The 23,149-nt window shown below is 39.0% G+C and overlaps 1 protein-coding gene across 3 annotated transcripts in view; it reads right to left on the bottom strand.

Moving 5' to 3' along the window:
• Window positions 1-320: 320 nt before the first annotated feature.
• plekhm3 (pleckstrin homology domain containing, family M, member 3) overlaps window positions 321-23,149 on the bottom strand; it is a 61,319-nt gene continuing 38,490 nt past the window's right edge. For all 3 annotated transcript variants that reach the window (XM_049593703.1, XM_049593704.1, XM_049593705.1), the window contains 3 exons: window positions 21,021-21,084; window positions 11,408-11,565; window positions 321-6,547 (listed from right to left, as the gene is read on the bottom strand). In XM_049593703.1, the coding sequence (XP_049449660.1) occupies window positions 6,385-6,547; window positions 11,408-11,565; window positions 21,021-21,084 (385 nt within the window). In that variant the 3' untranslated portion in view covers window positions 321-6,384. The remainder of the gene's footprint in view (window positions 6,548-11,407; window positions 11,566-21,020; window positions 21,085-23,149) is intronic.

The raw sequence follows: 23,149 nt of genomic DNA, 5'->3' as shown, positions 1-23,149 counted from the left end.
GATTGTGTTATTATGTTGTTCCTTTGTTGAGGACTGTGGCTAGTATTCATAATAATCCAGTTTTATGGTGAATAATTAGAAAGACTCAAATATTAAAACTTTTTAAGTCACTCCTGCTGCATAATCCACTTGTCTGCTCTTCATCCAAGCTTCTATGTGTAGCTAGCACTCGTAGCTCACCAATGTAAGCCAACACTGCTAACATCACAAATATTTAGCCAAAATAAGCCTGCACAAAGGAAAACTGAAGAAGTAAAACAAAGCTGAACCCACAAACAACATGAGCATGTCTCCACACAGGATTCAAACACTTTGACTATTAAGAATTTGTCTTTATTGGCATCAGTGGCTAGCGGACAAACTTGAACAGAACCAGACAGGAGGATCAAAATCAGAAAATCAACTCCCTGTATTTGCATAAGAGGTTTGGCTGCGGTGAAAAAAACAACAACAATGATTTAAAACAAGAAAAATAACTTAAAAGTGCAAAAAGAGAGAAGAAGTTGAGTCCAGTTCCTCTTCTTAAATACTGTACAATATATTCTTCTCCAAACACATCAAGTAAAACATACTGCGCTGATGGAAATGTGTCACAACATAAAGAACACTCTCAGTCCTGTAAATACAGATCAGTGTACTCGTCACTACAGGGTCATGATAACAGGCAAACATCATTCATGACAGGGTCGTCAACATGTTCTTATTTATGTTTCCAAATCCAGAAATGAAAATTGGCAAAATTGTAGAAAAAAAAACTTAACTAAACACAAACGTACACTTCTTATGTATGAATGAACAAACTGCATAAAACAAGCAAATAAATTAAAGTTTTAAAGTGATCCGATGCACGAGTCGGCTACTGTGGCTACATACACACACCACAGAGCCCAGCAGGTAGTGGGGTCTTTATGTTTTGTTAATTTGTGTGCACACATCAGTAAATAACGCTCTCCAGTAAGCATCAAATGTTGTATAACAACAGGAACTATTTGTCCCAAACAGTTTGGTTCAGTACGTTACAGTCCGGTATATGATTTTACTCAGTTAGTTGTGAGCCAAATAATTACTGACAAATTAGCTTAACACACTCTAATTAGGATCTACGTGCATACGTGCATACCTGAAATTCTTAATAGTGATTTATGTTGAAATCATCAGCATCGTTTTACCTTACTGTTCATTTTGAACTGACATCAATGTGGAGTATATTTTCAATTTTGGCGTGTATTCTATCGTAAGTTAGGTCTTAAATTTTATTTAAGGTTGCATCAAACTGGTCTTAAAGTCTTGAATTTAACCTGTATACACCCTGCTGCCTGAAACACTTTGCCAGGAGCGCTATAATCTGTGTGCACACATTAAAAAATAAAGATCCTTTAAAACCTGCAGGGCTCCATGGACACAAATCAACAGCATGATTTACAAAAACAAACAAAAAACCAGATAAAAAACATAAAACTTCACACACTCAAAAAACAGATTCAAAAATACTTCGACCAAAGGCTTCACAACCCTTCATCAGTCTTTATGCAGCAGTCAATAATAACTTAAACATTTATTGTTGTAATATCCCCTGTGTGACCCTCGAAACAAAACACAAACAACAGAAATATCATCGACACATCAGTGCACGTTTCCTGACATATTTTTAACTACACTGGGTTATTTAGTTTTAGTCTACAGTATCTGACATGCTTCATAAACATGAACAACTCAGTCTGCTCACAAAAATACATATTCACGAATCAACTCACTGCTGAGCGCAGCAACTTATTTCCCTTCAAGGTTAACGTGTGTTTATGGCTCAAACAAGCTGGAGAAATGAGGACAAGGAGCAGAGAGACGAGACGTAAAAGAGAAGATGAGGTAAAATCAGCACTGAGGAAAGGAAACAGGAAGCAGGAAGAAACAGCAGCTACATTTCCATCCAGGTTATTACAGATTCTGGCGTCTTTAAAGCACCACAAGTTAGACATATTGTGCTAAATGTTGACCGTTTTCTGAGTGTTTACCTTTTTTCAGACTAGTCGCCTAGTCTTAATTAAAATTTTTGTTTAGTTAACAGGGAAATTAGTCGCCAGGAACATCCCTAACGTCAGTGCAACAACGCGGTTGACGGTATTTTTCCTCCAACAACAAACGCATGTGGTTAGGTTTAGGAAAAAAGATCAGAGTCTAAAATCTGGGACACAAACACCACTCTCCCGGGTGAAAGTCCGTGTTTGTTGGACCTATCCGCCACCGCTCCCACCCATCCAAATCGTTCTTGTCCCGCCAAGTTTCCCCCTGACACCACTAAGCGCCGTTAAACTGTAACACAACCGGCCACGCATCATACTGACGTTAAAGGACGCCTTATTTTTTTGTTTGTTTCAGACGCCGCAAGACACTGCCTAAGCGCTGGATTTCAACGACTTCAGAGTGAGACCGGGCTCTTTGACTGACAGCTCCGTTATGCCACCAAGCACTACGCTAAGGTACAGTTCGGTTTGGTACACTTTCAACGCCTTCGGAGTGAGACTGGGTTGTTTAGGAAAGATAAATGTATCTGACAATAAAAATTAACGTAGTGGGATTAGCCTCGTCAAAAGTTTTGGAAACCCACCAAAAACTTTAAACAAAGCCCAAAACATGAATTGATTCAGAAAAGAAATTGACGAAATTTATAAAATCTTTCTTTTTCTGTTTCATTTTCCATGTAAATTTTATGTTTGGACACTCAGGATTTATCAGCTACAGCCAGCTGACAGAAACAAACCTTACTAATATTTATTTTCCCAACGTTTCAGTAAACTTAGCCTGGATGGAAACGCAGCCGGCTCTGCGGTGAAAATGTAAACGTAAAGCGTTTCCAGACCTTTACACATGAAAGCAGTGAGTCATAAAGGCCATCTAGGTTGCATAGAGATACTAAAAGCTAAAGCTGCTATCATGTTCGATAGATTCTGCATGGATAAAGCACGACAGGAAGTAGAATCACAGGAGGAGGAAGAAGAGGAGAGGGAAAAGGCAACAATGAAAGAAGAAGTTACAGTAGATTATTGCCTCTGTTATTTTACAGTTCGACTGATGGAGGGAAGAAAATGTGCTCAGACAGACCGACAGAGTCTCATTCAAGTTAAAGTCTTTTACATTAAAAGAACATCGATTTAAAATGAGTTCAAACATCGTTCAGTCCACGTCTACAAGTTCAGGGAAAAGGAGAAGAGATAAAGAGGGGTTTCTATACGTCAATCACAGCCATCATTGAGTTTATTATCTTATTATTATGATTATTGGTAAAACACCACAAGAATGGCTCCAGTTATTTTCCAAGTAAACCCAAGTCTAATCAAATACTCCCCCGAAGACTCAAATATGACTGTAAAACTTTTGTACTGTATACAAAATGTCCATAGAAGCTTATGAAACCATCCCTGCAGAATGAAACACCTCCCCACTGTGGATCCATTTGTTCCAAACACTCTCTAAAATACAACTTAAGACACAAGGTAATGCTGTACAGAAAGAGGTGATGTCACAGTTTTGGAAAAATGAGCACTAAATATTATTTTACTGTGGTTTTATGATTTATGTTATCAATTAATTTTCTTTACAAATACATAAATTCCTCACAATTTCCTCAAGTTTAGGGCAACATCTTCAAAATTATTGGTAATTTTTTTTTGTCTAACCAAAAGTCTAAACCCAAAGAAAGAAGAAGAAGAAGAATACAGAAAAAAAATTGTATTGTTTTAGTGAATTACCGAGATTATTATCTCACAACTCTGATGAATGTTATCACGGGAAAAAAATACTTTTTTTTTCTAAATTAATACCTTTTTGTCTGAAATCAATGCATTACGCATGCAAAAGAATTCTCCCATTTAAAGACCTGGAACTTGCAAACTTGCATATTTAGCAATATTATGCTAATATAATGGTATGTTTGGAATGCACAGTTGACGGTGAAATGGTGGATTGTACTGCAGGATTGGTTTGAAAAGATTCTGATGTTCTGTTTTCCTCAACGTTAAAGGCAGGTGCATGCTTATTCAAGTCTGTCTTAAAACCCACACGTACATGATTCCTCCTGTTTTTCAGATTGGACAAAATCCACAGTCCTTGTTCTGAAGTTTGTATGAGGCTTCAGCTGTCTGAGTCAGATCAAGTGGAAATATTCTAAAGTTATGGTGTTTTTAGTACAAAAGTTTCCTTCTTTTTTAATTCCCTAGCGGGTTCCTTGTTGATCTGAAGCAGAGGAGCAGTGACACAAAGAGGACATTTTGTATTTAACAGACCATCACTTTGGAATATACCAACTCTATTTGACTATGGCTCCCAACACACAGAAAGTGTTTTAGCAGTCTGAGGCTAGTCTCGCCACCAGACAATCAGAGATCTCCGCCTTCTGATAGTCTGGGGACACTCCTTTCTAAAGTGTGTTTAACACACCGGAGAAAACGGCCGTCAACAAAGCAACGCCTCATACATTTTTGAAAAAGAAAAGCCCTCCTGGAAATGTTCGCTCCCCCTTTTCTCGTCCGCAAGGACACAAACACATAGAGAGCTTGAAAATGGATGCCGAGAGATTTAACTCTGTTTTATCAAAGGTGTGCTCAGTCCACAAGATTGTGGAAATGAAGGACTTACAGCGACTTTGTTTAAAACTTTTAACGCAGTCGGACTGTGTTTACAGTCACAAGAGTTCAGCGAGCCACCGAAGGACCGCCCTGCGGATTTACTATTGGTTCTGCAACGTAGGGAGTTTTTTTAAACTCTGAAATTGTATCCGCCCGTCTAAACACAAAATCAGGGAGAAAGACATCAGTCTTTAGTTAAGCAAAGCGTCTAAACTGACTCACACTGACTTGTGAGTCTAGTTGGAGGCGGCTTTTTGTGATTGTTTGTTAATGAAAATTAACCTTTTTGCTCACGGTTTCTGCGTTACTACACACCTCATGTATCTGCGCTCCAGGAACCTATTTATTGAAGACCTGTAATTCACCTCCTCAAGCTGAAAAATTTCAACACAGCGGAAAAGCGCCTTATGTCACCTCTTTTTCGTCATCTTTTTTCCCCATTGTCCAATCGGATCTTTTGAGAGGCGGGCCTTCTGTGGTGGTCAACAATGGAGGAGAAACTGGTGGTAGCAGCTATACGGCCCGACAACAGACAGCAGGTTGTCAAACTGCCCCCGAGTCATCCTAAAATATGCCCGGAAATGAGGAGAAGCTCCTGGACCAACTGGTGGTACTCCCCATGATCCACCCTCTTTTTTAGGGTCTCATGTACCCACACAGATCTCTGTTTCCCTGGTGACAGCCTCTCACCCTCAACCAGAGCTACAGCAAGTGCCCTCTGCCTCAACATTTTAGTAATTGGATACTAATTACTGTGACATAAGAAAACGGTGGATCAATTACACGGGAAGGTTAGTGTAAGGACGCAATGGCGCGGTTGCCTGGCAATAAAAAGGCGCAGCAAGTGTTCGGTGCACCTCACCTTTTGTAACCTGCAAAACCCTTTCTGTGTGATCGGGGTCTGCTGAAGCGTCACAGTAACTTCCACTGAAATCTATTTAGAAAGGGATCTTTTTAATTGCCAGTCTGAACAGAAGGAAATACTACAGAAAGCAAAACCTGTTTCGCTGCTCACATGAGCACATCATTTATTCTTTTATGTTGACTGCAGCTGTTTTTCTCTGTGAAGAAGGAAACTACAAACCTTTTACAGCCATGTTTAGATGCTACAGTGCGTCAGGGTCATACACTGAAGCACTTCTGGGTGGAGTAACTTTAACATGAGCTGGGCTGCATCATAGATTAGTCAGTTGTTTTTTTTAATCAATCATTTAGTCTGTAAACAAAGACAAAGAACTTCATCACCTGTTCCCAAAGGCAAAGAGATTTTTTCAGTTTACCTAATTGTTTGACCAACAGGTTAAAGAACAAAAGAAAAACAGCAGATCTTCACATTTGAGAGGCTGAAAATTCATTTCATCACTAAACTTGTGCCGGAAGACGTTGGTAAGAATTAGGTCTGAATGTCTCCAGTTCATCAGCTGTGATGTGGAATAAGTGAAGGTAGTGAGGTGGTAAAAGGATGAAGATGGCGGAGGACGACCTTGACGTGTGATGTTTGACTACAAAATACAGGTGGTTCAGTCCGGTGCAGCAGTTTTTCAGTTGGTTTTCTCCCTGCTCTTTACAGAAGGACAAAGAGGGCTTTGCTTAGGTGTGTGTGTGTTAGTAGGTACACACACATGAACACAAACCTGACGACGCTTCAAGCTCCGTCAAAGAATTTGTCCCGTAGACACACATGAATCAGAAGAACAGGCACTTTGTCCAGCGTCATGGCCGGGCAGCACCCTGACTGTTACTGCGTTTGTGTTTCTGACTCTCAGGTGTCCTGGAACGGCAGGTGAAAGCACCCGGGGCTGTCGTCGTCAGGTGACCAGAAGGAGGACGGCCTCTTGTGGTGGAGCTCTCGGCGAACGCAGCGAGGACACGGCTGAGCTTTCTGACGACACTCGGTGTGGAACACAGCGCCGCAGCCATCACACCTGCAAACAAAGAGATCAACATGTAGGTCCGTCATCGAGCTACTTGTGTGAGAAGACTATCAGTGTGTCTCAATGCTGTATGACACCAGTGTACAGTTTTATCATTAAAAACAAAACTCAAACCATTAGAAACTAAAACAAGTAAAAATGCTGAAATTACAAATTCTGAAATACACTGTCATGACATTTTCGAAACTTAAGTGTCAAAATTCTTTATAATGATTTATTATAACAACATCCAAGCATGTAAAATATTATATCTAAATCGATTCGAATTAAACACAAAATGAAATTTTGAAATTTTTAAAAAACAAAAAAATATGATGCCATGTATTACATTTTTCACCAATAAATTAAAACTAAATCGACAATGTACTAGTCACTGTTTTAATGCAAAGTTTTATTGAAAACATTTGGTTGGTGCTACGGTCAAAAACCACTCACAAGTAAAAATGTTGAAATCCAAAATTTTGAGTTATCCCATTTTTTTTCGATATGACATTTAAAAACAAATATTTACAGACGACTCCTTTTTTTTTTGAACGACAAAAATGAGGCTACAGGTAAATATAGATAACCTTTAAAGGTAAAAAATATGAAGCCATGTATTAAATTTGTCATCATCAAAAACAAAATGATAATGTGAAATACAAAGACAAGTGGACAAAAACTAAATACTGCTTTAAAACAGTCTTAACGGTCTACATGCATGCAACAAACTGGATTTTTAAGTATTGGTACTGCAGGTTGTTTAAATCCAGTTATTACTAATTTCCTGCACCGTCGGTGTCTGAGTAAGAGTCAACAGAGTCCAGCTCAGTTCCAGTAAGTACAGTAGATACAGCTGTTATCAGTTAACACTTCACACTTCCTTCACAAGTCATAAAACACAACTCAACAAGGAGGGTGTATATGTGTGTGAGTGATAGCACAGACTGTGTGCCAGTGTTTCTTCTAGGAATCAGTCCTGATGGCCTCTTATCTCTGCTGTCTGTCACTCTCAGTTTCAGTGACGAGGATGAAGCTCTGGACTCTCTTAAGTGTACATGATGGGAATAACCGTCCACACCCACACACGACACTTTAATGCCAATCAGTGTCACTAACAAGCAACAGAAACCCAGAGAGACGTGCTCACGTACACATTTCATTTCTTTACTTTGGTAGTGTCTATTCCCACAGTTATGTTTTTATGTGTCCAGGTTTTAACATGTGAAGGTCAATGTCAATCTTGTTTTTTTATTTGCTTTTTTAAATTTTCATAACAAGTCATAGTATAGCATGTCCTCCAAATTAATGAAAAAAAAAGTCATAGTAAAGTATGTCGTCAGAAATGGTGAAAAAAAGTCATAGTATAGTATGTCGTCCAAAATCATGAAAAAAGTTGTAGTATTGTATGTCGTCCAAAATCATGAAAAAAACGTCATAGTATAGTATATCGTCCAAAATCATGAAAAAAACGTCATAGTATAGTATGTCGTCCAAAATCATGAAAAAAAACGTCATAATATAGTATGTCGTCCAAAATCATGAAAAAAACGTCATAGCATAGTATGTCGTCCAAAATCATGAAAAAGTCATAGTATAGTATGTCGTCCAAAATCATGAAAAAAACGTCATAGCATAGTATGTCGTCCAAAATCATGAAAAAAAGTCATAGTATAGCATGTCGTCCAAAACCATGAAAAAAAGTCATAGTATAGTATGTCGTCCAAAATCATGAAAAAAAGCCGTAGTATAGTATGTCGTTTAAAATCATGAAAAAAGTCATAGTATAGCATGTTGTCCAAAATTATGAAAAAAAGTCATAGTATAGTATGTCGTCCAAAACCATGAAAAAAAGTCATAGTATAGCATGTCGTCCAAAACCATGAAAAAAAGTCATAGTATAGCATGTCGTCCAAAATCATGAAAAAAAGCCGTAGTATAGTATGTCGTTTAAAATCATGAAAAAAGTCATAGTATAGCATGTCGTCCAAAATCATGAAAAAAGTCATAGTATAGCATGTTGTCCAAAATCATGAAAAAAGTCATAGTATAGCATGTCGTCCAAAATCATGAAAAAAGTCATAGTATAGCATGTTGTCCAAAATTATGAAAAAAAGTCATAGTATAGTATGTCGTCCAAAATCATGAAAAAAAGTCATAGTATAGTATGTTGTGCAAAAATCATGAAAAAAAGTCATAGTATAGTATGTCGTCCAAAATTATGAAAAAAAGTCATAGTATAGCATGTTGTCCAAAATTATGAAAAAACGTCATAGTATAGTATGTTGTCCAAAATCATGAAAAAAACGTCATAGTATAGTATGTCGTCCAAAATCATGAAAAAAAAGTCATAATATAGTATGTCGTCCAAAATCATGAAAAAAACGTCATAGCATAGTATGTCGTCCAAAATCATGAAAAAAGTCATAGTATAGTATGTCGTCCAAAACCATGAAAAAAAGTCATAGTATAGCATGTCGTCCAAAACCATGAAAAAAAGCCGTAGTATAGTATGTCGTTTAAAATCATGAAAAAAGTCATAGTATAGCATGTTGTCCAAAATTATGAAAAAAAGTCATAGTATAGTATGTCGTCCAAAATCATGAAAAAAAGTCATAGTATAGCATGTTGTCCAAAATTATGAAAAAAAGTCATAGTATAGTATGTCGTCCAAAATCATGAAAAAAGTCATAGTATAGTATGTTGTGCAAAAATCATGAAAAAAAGTCATAGTATAGCATGTTGTCCAAAATTATGAAAAAAAGTCATAGTATAGCATGTCGTCCAAAATCATGAAAAAAAGTCATAGTATAGCATGTTGTCCAAAATTATGAAAAAAAGTCATAGTATAGCATGTTGTCCAAAATTATGAAAAAAAGTCATAGTATAGTATGTTGTCCAAAATTATGAAAAAAAGTCATAGTATAGCATGTTGTCCAAAATTATGAAAAAAAGTCATAGTATAGCATGTTGTCCAAAATCATGAAAAAAAGTCATAGTATAGCATGTTGTCCAAAATCATGAAAAAAGTCATAGTATAGCATGTCGTCCAAAATTATGAAAAAAAGTCATAGTATAGCATGTCGTCCAAAATCATGAAAAAAGTCATAGTATAGCATGTTGTCCAAAATTATGAAAAAAAGTCATAGTATAGCATGTTGTCCAAAATTATGAAAAAAAGTCATAGTATAGTATGTTGTGCAAAAATCATGAAAAAAACGTCATAGTATAGTATGTCGTCCAAAATCATGAAAAAAAGCCGTAGTATAGTATGTCGTTTAAAATCATGAAAAAAGTCATAGTATAGCATGTTGTCCAAAATTATGAAAAAAAGTCATAGCATAGCATGTCGTCCAAAATCATGAAAAGAGTCATAGTATAGTATGTCGTCCAAAATCATGAAAAAAAGTCATAGTATAGTATGTCGTCCAAAATCATGAAAAAAGTCATAGTATAGTATGTTGTGCAAAAATCATGAAAAAAAGTCATAGTATAGTATGTTGTCCAAAACCATGAAAAAAAGTCATAGTATAGTATGTCGTCCAAAATTATGAAAAAAAGTCATAGTATAGTATGTCGTCCAAAATTATGAAAAAAAAGTCATAGTATAGCATGTTGTCCAAAATTATGAAAAAAAGTCATAGTATAGCATGTTGTCCAAAATTATGAAAAAAAGTCATAGTATAGCATGTCAAAATAATTTCATGAAAAGTATTAGTAGCATAGTATTTTGGAAAGTTTCATGAAAAAAGTCATAGTACAGTGAGTCAAACATTTTTCATGAATTAGTCATAGTATAGTTTGTCTGAAAATTTCATGGAAAAAGTCACAGTATAATATGTTGGAAAATGTCATGAAAATAGTCTTAGTATAGTATGTCATAACAATTTCACAAAAAAGGTCACTGGAAACTATGCATTAAAAAAAAAAAAGATGAAATAAGTCATGGTATACTCTGTCAGAAAATCTTGACGAAAAAGTCATAGTTTAGTGTGCTCTAACAATTTCACAAAAAAGACAGTATAGTGTAATAATAATAATAGTATCGTATGTCGTATGTATGAAAAAAATGTAAGGAAAAAAGTAGTAATAAAAAATTTCATGAAAGAAGGCATTGTATAGTGTGTCATAAAATATATTTTTTTCATAAAGTGACAGTATAGTAGTCTATTAAGTTTATTGAAGAAAGTCACAGAATAGTATAGAATAAAAAATTGCATTAAAAAAACTAATGGTAAAGGATACTGTATGTACAGCAGTATAATTTGGATGAACAGATCCAGATTCATTAGCCCTGACACAGCCCTTTGATAAAGTCGGTAACAACCAAAATGCTTCCCTCTGTGTCACAAACTTAAACTGGTCCTCACAAAGACACAAGAACATAAGCAAACATACACATTTAAAACATATTTGTTGGAGGGATCCTGAGATCTAGGAACTTCACTGCCAATGTCTGCGTCACTTTAACTGTTGTGAATGTTACTATGAAGAACTTGAACGTGATCTGCACCTTCTTTATAGGTCAATGATATTATTGAGAAGTCTTTAAATGTTAGCAAATCAACAGAATCTCTTGATACCATTGATGTAAGTCTTGCACCAGACAGTTCTGAATGTGTTTGTGTCTTTATACTGTAGTGCTTGTTCTGCTTTGTAATTCAAAGCAATGTGATGTTTGACTTTGTATGTATGATTGAAACATTGCTTCACTAAATAAACTTACTTTACTGGGATCTTTTGTCTGACTTTTTTCCACTGAATCAAGACTTCTCAGTTCAAAATAAAATCTAAATCACTCATATCTGTAATCAATGACCAGACCAGATTTCTTTGACTAAGTATGTATAGAAAGGTTATGAGGATCTTTACCTCTTGGTGGCGCTCTCCTGGAAGGGGTAGATGACCTGTCCATTCTGGCAGAGCTCACAAATGAAACCTTTCTCTCGACACAAACTACAGCTGAAAACATGGGAGCTGGCAAACTTGATCACCTTGGACAGAAAGGGAGCCAGTTTTCCATCAATCACCTGGAGGGTGAGTGCAGAGGAGGGATGGGGAAAGAGGGAGGAAGAGGAGAAGATAGGGCACGGTCAAGTACAATGAATACTCTTAAATGTACCAACATTAGCTCTTTGCTAAAAATCTTAATCAAGGAATCTTGTAAAAAGTCTTTAAAAGCAAACACCCTTCCGCTAATACAATCTACCAGGTAATTACAGGCAGTAAGACATGCATGATATGGTCAAAAAGTGCAGCCACTGGATCGCCATTGATGATATTCAGATAAATATTATTAAAGTTTGATATGTGGTGGAGGTCTGAAACTGTAGGACTCACAAATGGAGTTCCTGGAAGGCTTTGAGATCTGTTATTCTTAATTTTTTTTTCCAAGATTAAATCATTGAATAAACTTGTTTCAAAATGACTGCAAGAAAGAAGGAATCCTCTTTGGCTTGAAGGAAAGATTGGTGACAGGAGGAGAGGAAACCAAAGGAAGGAAGGAGGAAGACAGCAAATGAGGTGAACGCCTTTTAATGGCAACGCTCGGCAAGTTCTTTTAAGAACTGAGGTGGGGGGTTTGGCGGCGGGGGGCTGCAGTTGTATTGTCGTGAATAGACAGTGGATGACTCACAGAGAAAAAACAGTTAGTGAAAAGAAAGTCTCTGTAGAATCATACAGAAATAAAAACTCAATAAATGTTTGTCGTATCATGTTAATAATACAGGCCATGTATGTGAGACAGAGGGAGAGACTGTATCAGAGACAAACAGAGTATAAAGTAAGAGACAGAGTGGTAGAGATACAATATACCAGAGAGATCTTGAGAGAGAGCGAGAGCTTGTATTCAGATACAAGTGGTTCCACCTGGCAGAGCTCCGGACCTCCCAATTATAACCTCCTTCATGCTGATTGTTACACAACGAGGACAAGAGAAGAGGAGGACGTAAGATGGAAAGAGGAGGAGGAAACCACACACAGAGGAGACATAGAGGTATACCGATCCTGTTTACAGTAAATTATACACCACAACCAAGTCTGTTAGACTTTACACTGTGAATAACAAACCTACACTGAAGGCTTTTACTATAATGACTCACATCAGTACAATCTACGATATCAAATTATCAGTCTGAAACCAACATTACATGGATGTTTTAGACCGATGTCTCACTAAAAATTAGCCCCCTAGTCGATCGAACGTTAGTCGACTAGAAAAGTCATTATTTGGCAAGATTTCATTGGTCGCTTAGTTGCAGGAAAAAAAAAGGTGAAACTCTACTAGGAGCTGCGCCTTGTCAAAATAAATCAAAACCTTCATTTGACAGGACAGACACAGGAAGTCAGGTTAATTTCCAGGGCTGGTACCTGCGGTTATTCCACAGGCTAGTTAATAACATGTCGGGCAGGAAATCCAAAGTGTGGGATCATTTTGAGAAGGTGAAGGACGAACCCAAGGTGATATGTAAACTCATCTTCATTGGTCGACTACAAACATGACGTATCATCTGAAACATGGAAGTAGCTACATGCCCATTAGCCCACAGCGTCATTAACAGGCGGCTCGCTCAGTGTGTGACGTGCACTTGGAGATAAAATATAGGCCTATATTAATGAAGGTTCATTAGTACGGTTTTGTATTTCTCTGTAATGTAGCACAGTGTTAACAATGTTACTGATACTATTCTTTCTCACACCTTCAACTCAAACCACCAAAATATATCATTTAATAATTAAATTAATATCATAAACATGCGGGCGACTAGTCGACTAATGGCCCTAAATGACAACTATTGGTTGACTAGGAAAATTCTTAGTCAGTGGCAGCCCTACTAAAAACAGAATATATTTGAGTCAGTCTCTGACATGACTTCTTTGATTCAACTCAAACATGACAAAACAAGCAATGCATTATGCAAGATAAAATGCCCCAATAACGTCAAAGTCCTTTCCCAGATCTAATTTGTTTCAGTGAAAAAAACATGGTGTTATGGCATAATTGACGGCTGTTTCTTCGTTGGAGAAACAATCGTTCAATCAGAGAGCTTCACATTGATAATCCTCTGGGACTGTAACATGCAGGCGTAGGTTTCTTACAGTTTCTAAAGTTGTTCTGTTTATGTTTTGGTAAAGAAAGCCGCTGGTGTGAGATGAGATCTGGATTTTAATTTAAACCTGGTTTCTACAAATGTTTTGATATGTGGGAAATGCTTCCAACATGTCTCTTAGGCCTTACAGAGAACGTGTTGTACAAGAAAACTCCTAATTCAATTTTTCTTCTGTATGTGAGAAACAACGCAGTCGCGTACAGACAGACAGACAGGTACTGAGAGTGACAGACAGATATATGTGTCCCCACACTAAACCTAAGCAGCCCCGCTCAGTCCGGTCCAGCCCGGTCCATATGACGAATGGCTCTCCTGATGGAGGCTGACAGGCTCAGTAATTAAGGCCCTCTATAATTGGACTGGGCAGAATCAAACACTGGCAGCACAGCTCTGGTGGCTGACTGGTACTCTGGAGGGATGGTGGGAAAGAAGGAGGGCGGTGCAGAAAGATGGATGGATGGAGGGTGACAGAAGTAAATAGACGAGCGTAAAGAGGGATACAGCAATATATACAAACAACTTCATGAATGTGTATAAAGCCTGGATCGCTGATTTACCAGCGATATTGTTTCACTTACTCACAAATCTTTTCCTCCATCTTCTTAAAAATTCACATACATCTGCTGTTACCGCTTGCTATAAATATCCAATGACTTTTTTATTTATTGCACTAAAGTAGCGCTGGCCAGCAGGGTCACACTGGGACGATCCTTCAGACAGGAACTCCCAACTTCAACCCTTTTAATTTGTACGCTCGCTCACATCCAACAAGGACAACAATGAAGCCAAATATCGATGGCTGTCCTGAGTGTCTGGGCCGACCAGCAGCCAGCCCGCTGGCAGACCTCTCAGTGCTCTGAAGGGAGCTCAGGGTCGGACTTATTTCTCTCTCCAGAAAAGACAGAAATTGTTGACCGGTGGATTCTGTAAAATGATTAAAGAGTCTTTACGTGGGGGTCGGCACACCTTAAGGGCTGCCAGATCATCACCTCAGAACCCTTCAATTTAACAGGATGGGAAAGAAAAGAAGACTTAAGACCTTTGCACACTGAGTCTGTTTTTTTCGTCCAAAATTGTTGCACATCTAAAGATATATCCAGCCTCACACTGTGTCCGAAACTTTTGTTCATCATTTAAGTTTTCAGAACAGGCTCGATTTTTCGCATCCGTCAGCGGCCTTTAGAGACATTTGACTGAGAATCAGTGAAGAAAATGTGGCGGCGGGACAAGACAGGAGAACAGATCGCACAGAATCATTTCATAACTCACATAGCTCATGTCCAACAGGTCAGAGAGTAATATTCAGGCGGATGATGATGATGATGATGACGAGGAGGTGGGTGTGGACGTCACACAGACACAGAGCAAGCAGCAGTGTGGAGACAGAGATGCGAGGACAGCTCTGCCCCTTCATGCAGCTGCGGTGCCAAATGCAAGACACGGGGATAGAGAGTGGTGACAGATAAATAACCCCAGTGGAGAGAAGCACGAGAGGGAATGTGTCATTTCATTTTGCCACGCATTGCAAATTGTCGCAACGCATAGTATAAAAAAATGCATTGGACTCAGTGTGCAAAGCTTCTGTGCATTACCATTATGTAAAGTAAGTAAAGAGGTAAAGCAAACGCTGAAGAAGAGTACACTTGCAAGATAAATGTGACACTTTCTAATGTCACAATGGAGGGACAACTACGCAGGTTGATTTTAGCGCTGCTCATCGTGGACTATATTGCTGTCATTGTTCATTTTAGTCAAAGCATACAGTTTGAAAACGAGGCGCGGCTCCAACTAGAAAACAATGTTTTGATGCATTGGATGTGCTGAATGTGCATATTAAGGCAGTACAGGAGGAGGTGCACATTAATAATCCTCCAGGACTGTAACATGCTCATGTTTAACCCAAACAATGTGTCATGTGACTGCAGTTGGTTCATATCAAGATCAGAATATGTTCCAGCCACAAACAAACCGCAGCAGAGTTCATTTGTAACCAGACCGAGACCACCTCTTCAAGAAGGTCTCAGTCTGGTTGTTTTGGTGCACACCTGAGTGTGATTGCTGTGTTCACACCCTTAATTTGCCAACTGACCCTTTGCTAAGCCCCGCCCCCTTGTGATGGTCTGTCAAGCAATCAGAGCTAGCATGACACCCATTGTCACTGTAACTGCACTCCCTGAAGTAGTATAATATATGACATAATAATTTAATACAATGGAAAAAACGTTGACTTTTTGTCGAGGGAAATTCTGGGTTGGCCGACAAAAAACATCCCTGCAGCACTCAATCCAGACTTACAGTAATTGGCATCATCAGATGTAGCTGCTAACCAAAGCAATGCCACTGAACTACGTTGCAGATTTCACCTTTTAAAGAATGTGCAAAATAACGGCGGCAGCAGCATCTGTGCCAGGATTTAAATAACTTCATTCATAATATATATATATTCACAGGATTATATTTACAAGCAGTCTACTGGACAAACCCTCCAGATATATTCACCTCCTTCACCCTCTTTCCCTCCAACCACAAAATACACACATGCACACACTTCACCTCCTCTCTCTCCAGCCATCCTCTTAAACTCCTCCCCCTCCAGTTCAACCTCTTTTTCTGCTCCACGCAGAGTCTTTGTGCTCCAAAACCTCCTAATCCCCTAAAACTGCTGTTTAACAGCCGTTCTCCTGCCCTCCGCTCTCTCCCTTACTCTCTGTGGCTCACACACACACACACACACACACACAGACTACCGCAGCTCCATTGAGGAACTAGAAAGCCAGCTGGGATTACATGGCTGGAAAGACCAGCTCTGTTTGGATAACACCCTCTCCTAACTCTCCCTCACACACACACACACACACACACACACACACAGAAGACTTGATGTATGCTGGTCGTCAGCGTCTGCATGCTGGAGTCTGTCTTATCAGGGGGTTCCCAAAATTTTTGAGTAACCTACCAGATGAGTAAGAAAAACATTTTCTAGCTGTGCCTGTCTTATACATTAAAACACAAATAAAAGCAGCTAAATGTATTTAATAACTTTGGAGTTTCCATAATAAAAGCCATGAAATTCCCTTTAAAACAATGAAACTATTCGTAAGATTAAATGAAGGTGCAGTGATGATGCACCAGTGTCTGTGTTGTGTCTCAGTCTGTGGTGGTGTGGTGCTCTCAGTCGACTGGAATCATATGTAGTTGAGTCCAGGGGAAAACTGGAGCACATAGATTGTTATTCAGTTCTTCAGTTGTTGTAGTGTTTATGCTGCACAAAAAAGTCAAATGACTCTACAATGATGACAACTACAAATTCCCAATATAGAGATTTTTTACAAAGGCCTCCCTTTGACAGGTAGACCCGACATGTGAATGTGCCCTCAAGCTATTAACTGTATTTAACTCAGCTGTGCTATGACATCACACAAAATCATGGCCTCCCTCTGAAACAAATTTTTTTAAGACATCTTTTTTTGTCTTTATTTAATGGGGCAGATACAGCGTGAAAAAGGCAGAGAGAGGTGGGGGGCTGACATGCAGCAGGGCCGTGGGTTGGAATCAAGCTCGTGGCCACTGTGGCAAGGACACAGCCTTTGTACCTGGGGCGCCTTCTCTACCAGGTGAGCTAGCAAACATTTCCTCTGCTCACATGAAGCCAGGGACGACAGCAACATTTAACAAAGGTAACGTTACAAAGTTCGGCTCTATTACAACTCACAAGGTTCACTGTCAAAACAACTGTCTTATACTAAACATGTTGTCCAAACAAATACAACATGCTAATGTTATTAGCACAAGCCTGTGGCATTTTACATTGTATAAATTAGCCTAGCGACTAGCAGACTTTTCCTCTGCTCATATGAAGCCAGGATAAATTACACACAAGACTTAAAATTCTATTTTTGTGGAGGCTTTATTGTCTTCACAATTTATTGTTTCTTATCTGTGAAATTAAAGTAAATAAAAGTTTTGTTTCCACTGAGGGAAATGGTTTCAGGCCATGTTTACACGAAAACAATACACTGAAAACAGAATCGTTTCTCATTTTCGTTTTGAAAAAAGTTCCGCGTTCAGACGACGACATTTTGATAACAATTGCCGTGTACACCGATCCGCAAAAATGACCAAAAACGCTGCAGTATACATGCCAGGCCAGTAGTTGGCGCTGCAACACTTACGCATCCTTCTACAGAGTGGCAATGTATAAACAAACAAAATGGCAACCGCACAAACATTTGTCTGGATGGATGATGAGGTGGAGTTGCTACAGTAAATCTACACTATGATAGGGAAGCGTTGATAAATTCAATAGGGTGAGCAGCACAAGCAGAGCTCGGGAGTCCACCATTGTTGTTGTGATGGTCGACTTTCTCGCGCATGCCTAGTGACTGGAACCCTAATATGCAAGTGCGAAAAGTTTCCGTTTTCAGAGGAACTGCATATTGCAAGTTTAGATAACATCGGAGACGGTGCCATTTCCAAAAAACGATCGGCCGATACGCAACTAAAGTTTACTGTTTTCAGTTGAAATTGTTGTCATATAAACGGGATCTCAGCTTACAGAAATAGACAGGAGGTCTGCATCACCGCAGCGTGTAGCTACATTTCTGGGGAGGTGCACGTCAGGCTATGGCGTAGACTATGGCATGGGCTCTATGTCAACGCAGAGCCTACGCCGCAGGTAAGGTGTCAATTCATTGCAGATGTATAACTCCCACATAAGAATTCCTACAAAGTACACTTTTCACCCTCGTAATTGTATTCTCTAATTAGCTACAGTGTTTTTTAATAAGTCCTCATACTATTCGTCGCCCAATTTCTGGCACATTGAAGATGATTTTTATGTTGCTCTATTTGACTTGATCCTACACCTCCACCACTGTGCATTTGACGGTAAAAGCTCCACCTCACCTCAAAGCCTTGAGCAGAAACTGCAAATCTTTCTGAGAACCTTTAACATTTACTTAAGAGGCCTCTGTGTGTCTGGACAAGTGTGAGTGGAGAGGCATGCCTGGCATAGAGAGAATGCCAGAGTATCACTGTGGGAAGCATGCTGCGCACACACACACACACACACACACACTACTTTAGTCCTCACACAAAACCCCAGAAACAATCCTTAAAACCAGCAGAGGAAAAGGGCAGAGTGTCCTTAGACAAACACATATGTTTTCTCCGAATGAACCGGCTCCTAATGGGGGATATGGGTGGAGGCTATTTGTCGGGAGGTGAATAGACTTAGTATGGTCCAGGGTTTAGCCAGGGGAGTTTAGCCTTTACTGACCTCCGGGCTGGAACAAAAAAAGCCATGTTGATTAAGAGCGTCATTTTATTCAGGAGGTAAATCAAAAGAAACAAGCTTGTTAATATGGAAAACCAATTAAGAGGCAGAGTGCTTGAGAATCTCCACAAGAGGGGAGGAGGTTAGAGGGGGAGGGAAGGAGAGGAGGGAGCGGTGCAGACTCTACCTATTGTTAAAATTAGTACTGAATCACCGGTTTGGGATTTATGAGTAAATCACGGAGTTTAGCAGGGAAAGAGAGAGTGAAGGACACACACACACACATATATAACACACATGTGTGCAGAGCGTGTGTGAGGCCGAGGGGATGTTGGAAAGAATGGAGGGATGTCACGCTTTGTTTTTCTGCCTGTTGATTCTGAATGTAACCAATTAGTGGAGCAGAGAGACACAGAGTGTGGGAGTGGAGGAGGAGGAGGAGGAGGAGGAGGGGGTCCAATCTCTTTCACCGTGAGAGTCTGTGGCCGAGCTCTGAGTCAGAGGGAGGGAGGGTTGAAAGAAAAAAAAATGGGGCAGGGTACAACATAATGAACATAATGACAAACAAAAGAACTTTTCAGTCATTTGTGGTTGCTTTCCTCTGACCCCTCAAACTCAGTTCAACGACTAGATACTGAACCGCTTAAGGGCCAGGATGTGTTTCCTTTTTAATGATCTCTGCTAAAAAAAAAAATTCTAAATTCTCCAAAAAGCAGATTTGGGCTAGTATTAACGGCAGGCATGCTTGCAGATATGACAGTTTGCAACTTGATTAGAAAATCTGCTGATTAAATAACGCAGAGAGTTAAATGTTTCCACGACTCCAGATATGAAGTCTTTCCACCGACACTATTGTTTGCTTGGATCGGGACACTTGAAAGAGCCAACCCTGTTATACACAGGGCTATTAGAGGGTATTACCCTCTCTTATCACTGTTTTGACATGGACCCTAGCCAAAGAAACAAAGGAGAGGTCGTGCTTACTTAAAGGATAAGGCAGGCGTTATTTTAAGTTTTTCCTCTTGTTAACAAACCCAACTCCAACACTGCGTTAATTTGTCTCAGTATTTTCTTATTGGAGATGGATTTATACAGATTTATACTACTTTATATACTCTATACTTTATACTGTGTCAGCTCTGTGCAAAGCCTACGCTGTTATGAGCATTTATACTTGGTGTGTCTGTGTCACTCTGCAGTTAAACCTCCAAGACACTAGTTGGCGCTGTGGTTTCTGTGAAGTGCTGTAAAGTTTAGTTGATTCAAAACACACGTTAAACACACATTAAACATGGCTTAATAGAGACAATGTCAAACACAAGAACACAAATCAGTTTCACTATAACTCGCAGCATTCACAGACAAACACTTGTCTTTATCTGGACACATTTTCCCCACAAATACAACATGCTAACGTTGTTAATACAAGCCTATGGCATTTTACATTGTATAAATTAGCCTAGCAGCTAGCTAACATTTCCTCCTGTCATATGAAGCCAGGGACAACAGCAACACTTAACAAAGGTAACCTTGCAAAATACTGCTCCATTACAACTCACAAGGTTCACTGACAAAACATCTGTCTTATACTAAACACGTTTTCCAAACAAATATAACATGCTAATGTTATTAGCACAAGCCTATGGCATTTTACCTTGTATAAATTAGCCTAGCAACGAACGGAGATTTCCTCCGCTCATATGAAGCCAGGATAAATCACACACGAGTTAAAATATTATTTAAAATGTCTTATGTCTTTTTGTCTTATCTGTGAAATTACAGAAATAGACAGGAGTTCTGCGTCACTGTGACGTGTAGTTACATTTCTTGGGAGGCACATGTCAGGCTATGACGTAGGTTACTGTGTCAATTCGATAGAGAAGTACATCTACTGATTATTTGGGTGTTTGGTGTATATGGAACCGAGGCGAAGTAATCTACAGTGTGTGTGTTCATGGTCATGAAGGAACACCCTGTGCAACAAATTAGCTAACTTATATTTTTATATTCGAAGCGGATTTGGCTGTTCAATATCAACATTTAACTATTTGTTCAATACAAGCGTGTGTGTGTGTGTGTGTGTGTGTGTGTGTGTGTGTACCTGCTGCAGGTCTGCCATGGAGTACAGGTGAATGTGCTGTAGCAGGTATTCCCTGGGGAAGATCCTGTGAAAACACACACAAAAAAAGTTGTAATGCATCATATTTACAAAAACAAAATAGTTGTTGAATAATCATGATCGAAGTAAAATGTTCACTTAATTGTGATACTGAGTTGAGGTCATATCATGAAATGATATGACAAAAACTACCGAACAATATTGGGGAGATGGCCTCTGTGTTCCTGTGTGCCACCATGAACATCAGCAAACTGCCTCGTGCTTTTAAATTAGTTTCTACACTATTTTTTTTTTTAATTTTTCATTATTCATTTATTTCAGTCCAGTTTTTTAAAAAATAATACTTTCAGTCTTGGGACCATGTAAATAAGGAACAATGATCACACACTCTACTGAATACAGGCATTACACAGGTTTAATATTTAACCAACAGCCTTTCAGTTTACACTCCTAAACAAAATAATAGTATTAATCTAAGAGTCAGACGCACTGCATGTTCTAACGTTATGAGACCAAAGACAGGAGAGTGTGTGTGTGTGTGTGTGTGTGTGTGTGTGTGTGAGGCCTCCTCTCAGACCACTAACACGGATGGCACCATGTTAAATCCTGTCTAAGCTGTGATGAGTGTCACCAAAACACAAGTGTGAGTGTGTGTGTGTGTGTGTGCGTGTGTATTCATATGTGTGTGTGTTAGATCCAGCTACCTCTTGGTGATAGGCACCACTGATAAACTACTCTGTTTGGTACGTTACCAACGGTTACCACATCAGACACACACACTAGGGTCCAGCTATCAAACACACACTGGCTCCTGGTTGCCCAGATGAACACACCCTTAAAGTGTGTGTGATCTTGATAAAAGTACTTGAGAACTAACATATTTTAGGATTAGATTACAAACAGAAGATACACAGATTCATTCATATGTACAAACACACACACATGCCAACAGATGACAATATTTGTTTAAGACCTGATAGTATTTAATTCCTTATTTTATTTCCCTCTCCTCAGTGTGTTTCCAGTCCAGCAGACACACCTCTGATTACAACTCTGTTATCGCTCAGTGATTATGATCGTGTACTGAAGGAGGGACCTGAGTAAGGGTGTGTGAGTCAGCAGATGTAGGAAATCCTACAAATGTGTTAGTGTGTGTGTGTGTGTGTGTGTGTGTGTGTGTGTGTGTGTGTGTGTGTGGGCAGGGGGTGGTTAAACTAAGTCTGTTAAATCTGTTACAATCTAATGCAAACCAAAACCAAATCTTATCTTAATCAAACTTATAACGTTCAACTTGTGTTGACACAGTGTCACTGAGGTGTGATACGCTACAACTCTTTGGATGCTGTTAGTTGTAGTGTAGGTAATGTTTAAATAACTCTTAAATACGCATTTACATTAATGAGGTGGGTCAGGAGGAAGTTTTTTGATTCGAAATTACATACTACAAGGGCCGCCCCCCAATAGTCGACCAGGCGATAGTCGACCAGAAAGGTCATTAGTCGGCAAGATTTCATTTGTCGCTTAAGTCGCCAGAAAAAAAAAAAAAAATGGAACTCTATGAGGAGCTGCACCTTGTTAAAATAAATCAAAACCTATATGACTGGACCATGTGTGAAGTGTCCATGCTCAGCAGTCAGACAGGAGTCAGGTTCATTTCCAGGGCTGGTACCTGCGGTTATTCCACAGGCTAGTTAATAACACGTCAGGCAGGAAATCCAAAGTGTGGGATCATTTTGAGAAGGTGAAGGACGAACCCAAGGTGATAGGTAAACTCATCTTCATTGGTCGACTACAAACATGACGTATCATCTGAAAGATGGAAGTAGCTACATGCCCATTAGCCCACAGCGTCATTAACAGGCGGCTCGCTCAGTGTGTGACGTGCACTTGGAGATAAAATATAGGCCTATATTAATGAAGGTTCATTAGTACGGTTTTGTATTTCTCTGTAATGTAGCACAGTGTTAACAATGTTACTGATACTATTCTTTCTCATGCCTTCAACTCAAACCACCGAAATATATCATTTAATAATTACATTAATATCGTAAACATGCAGACGACTAGTTGACTAATGGCCCTAAATGATGACTATTGGTCGACTAGGAAAA

This window comes from Epinephelus fuscoguttatus, linkage group LG13, assembly GCF_011397635.1.
Source record: "Epinephelus fuscoguttatus linkage group LG13, E.fuscoguttatus.final_Chr_v1".
Lineage (NCBI taxonomy): Eukaryota > Metazoa > Chordata > Actinopteri > Perciformes > Serranidae > Epinephelus > Epinephelus fuscoguttatus.
The sequence above is the reverse complement of the archived record's forward strand: the minus strand, read 5'-3'. Positions and strand labels throughout refer to the sequence as shown.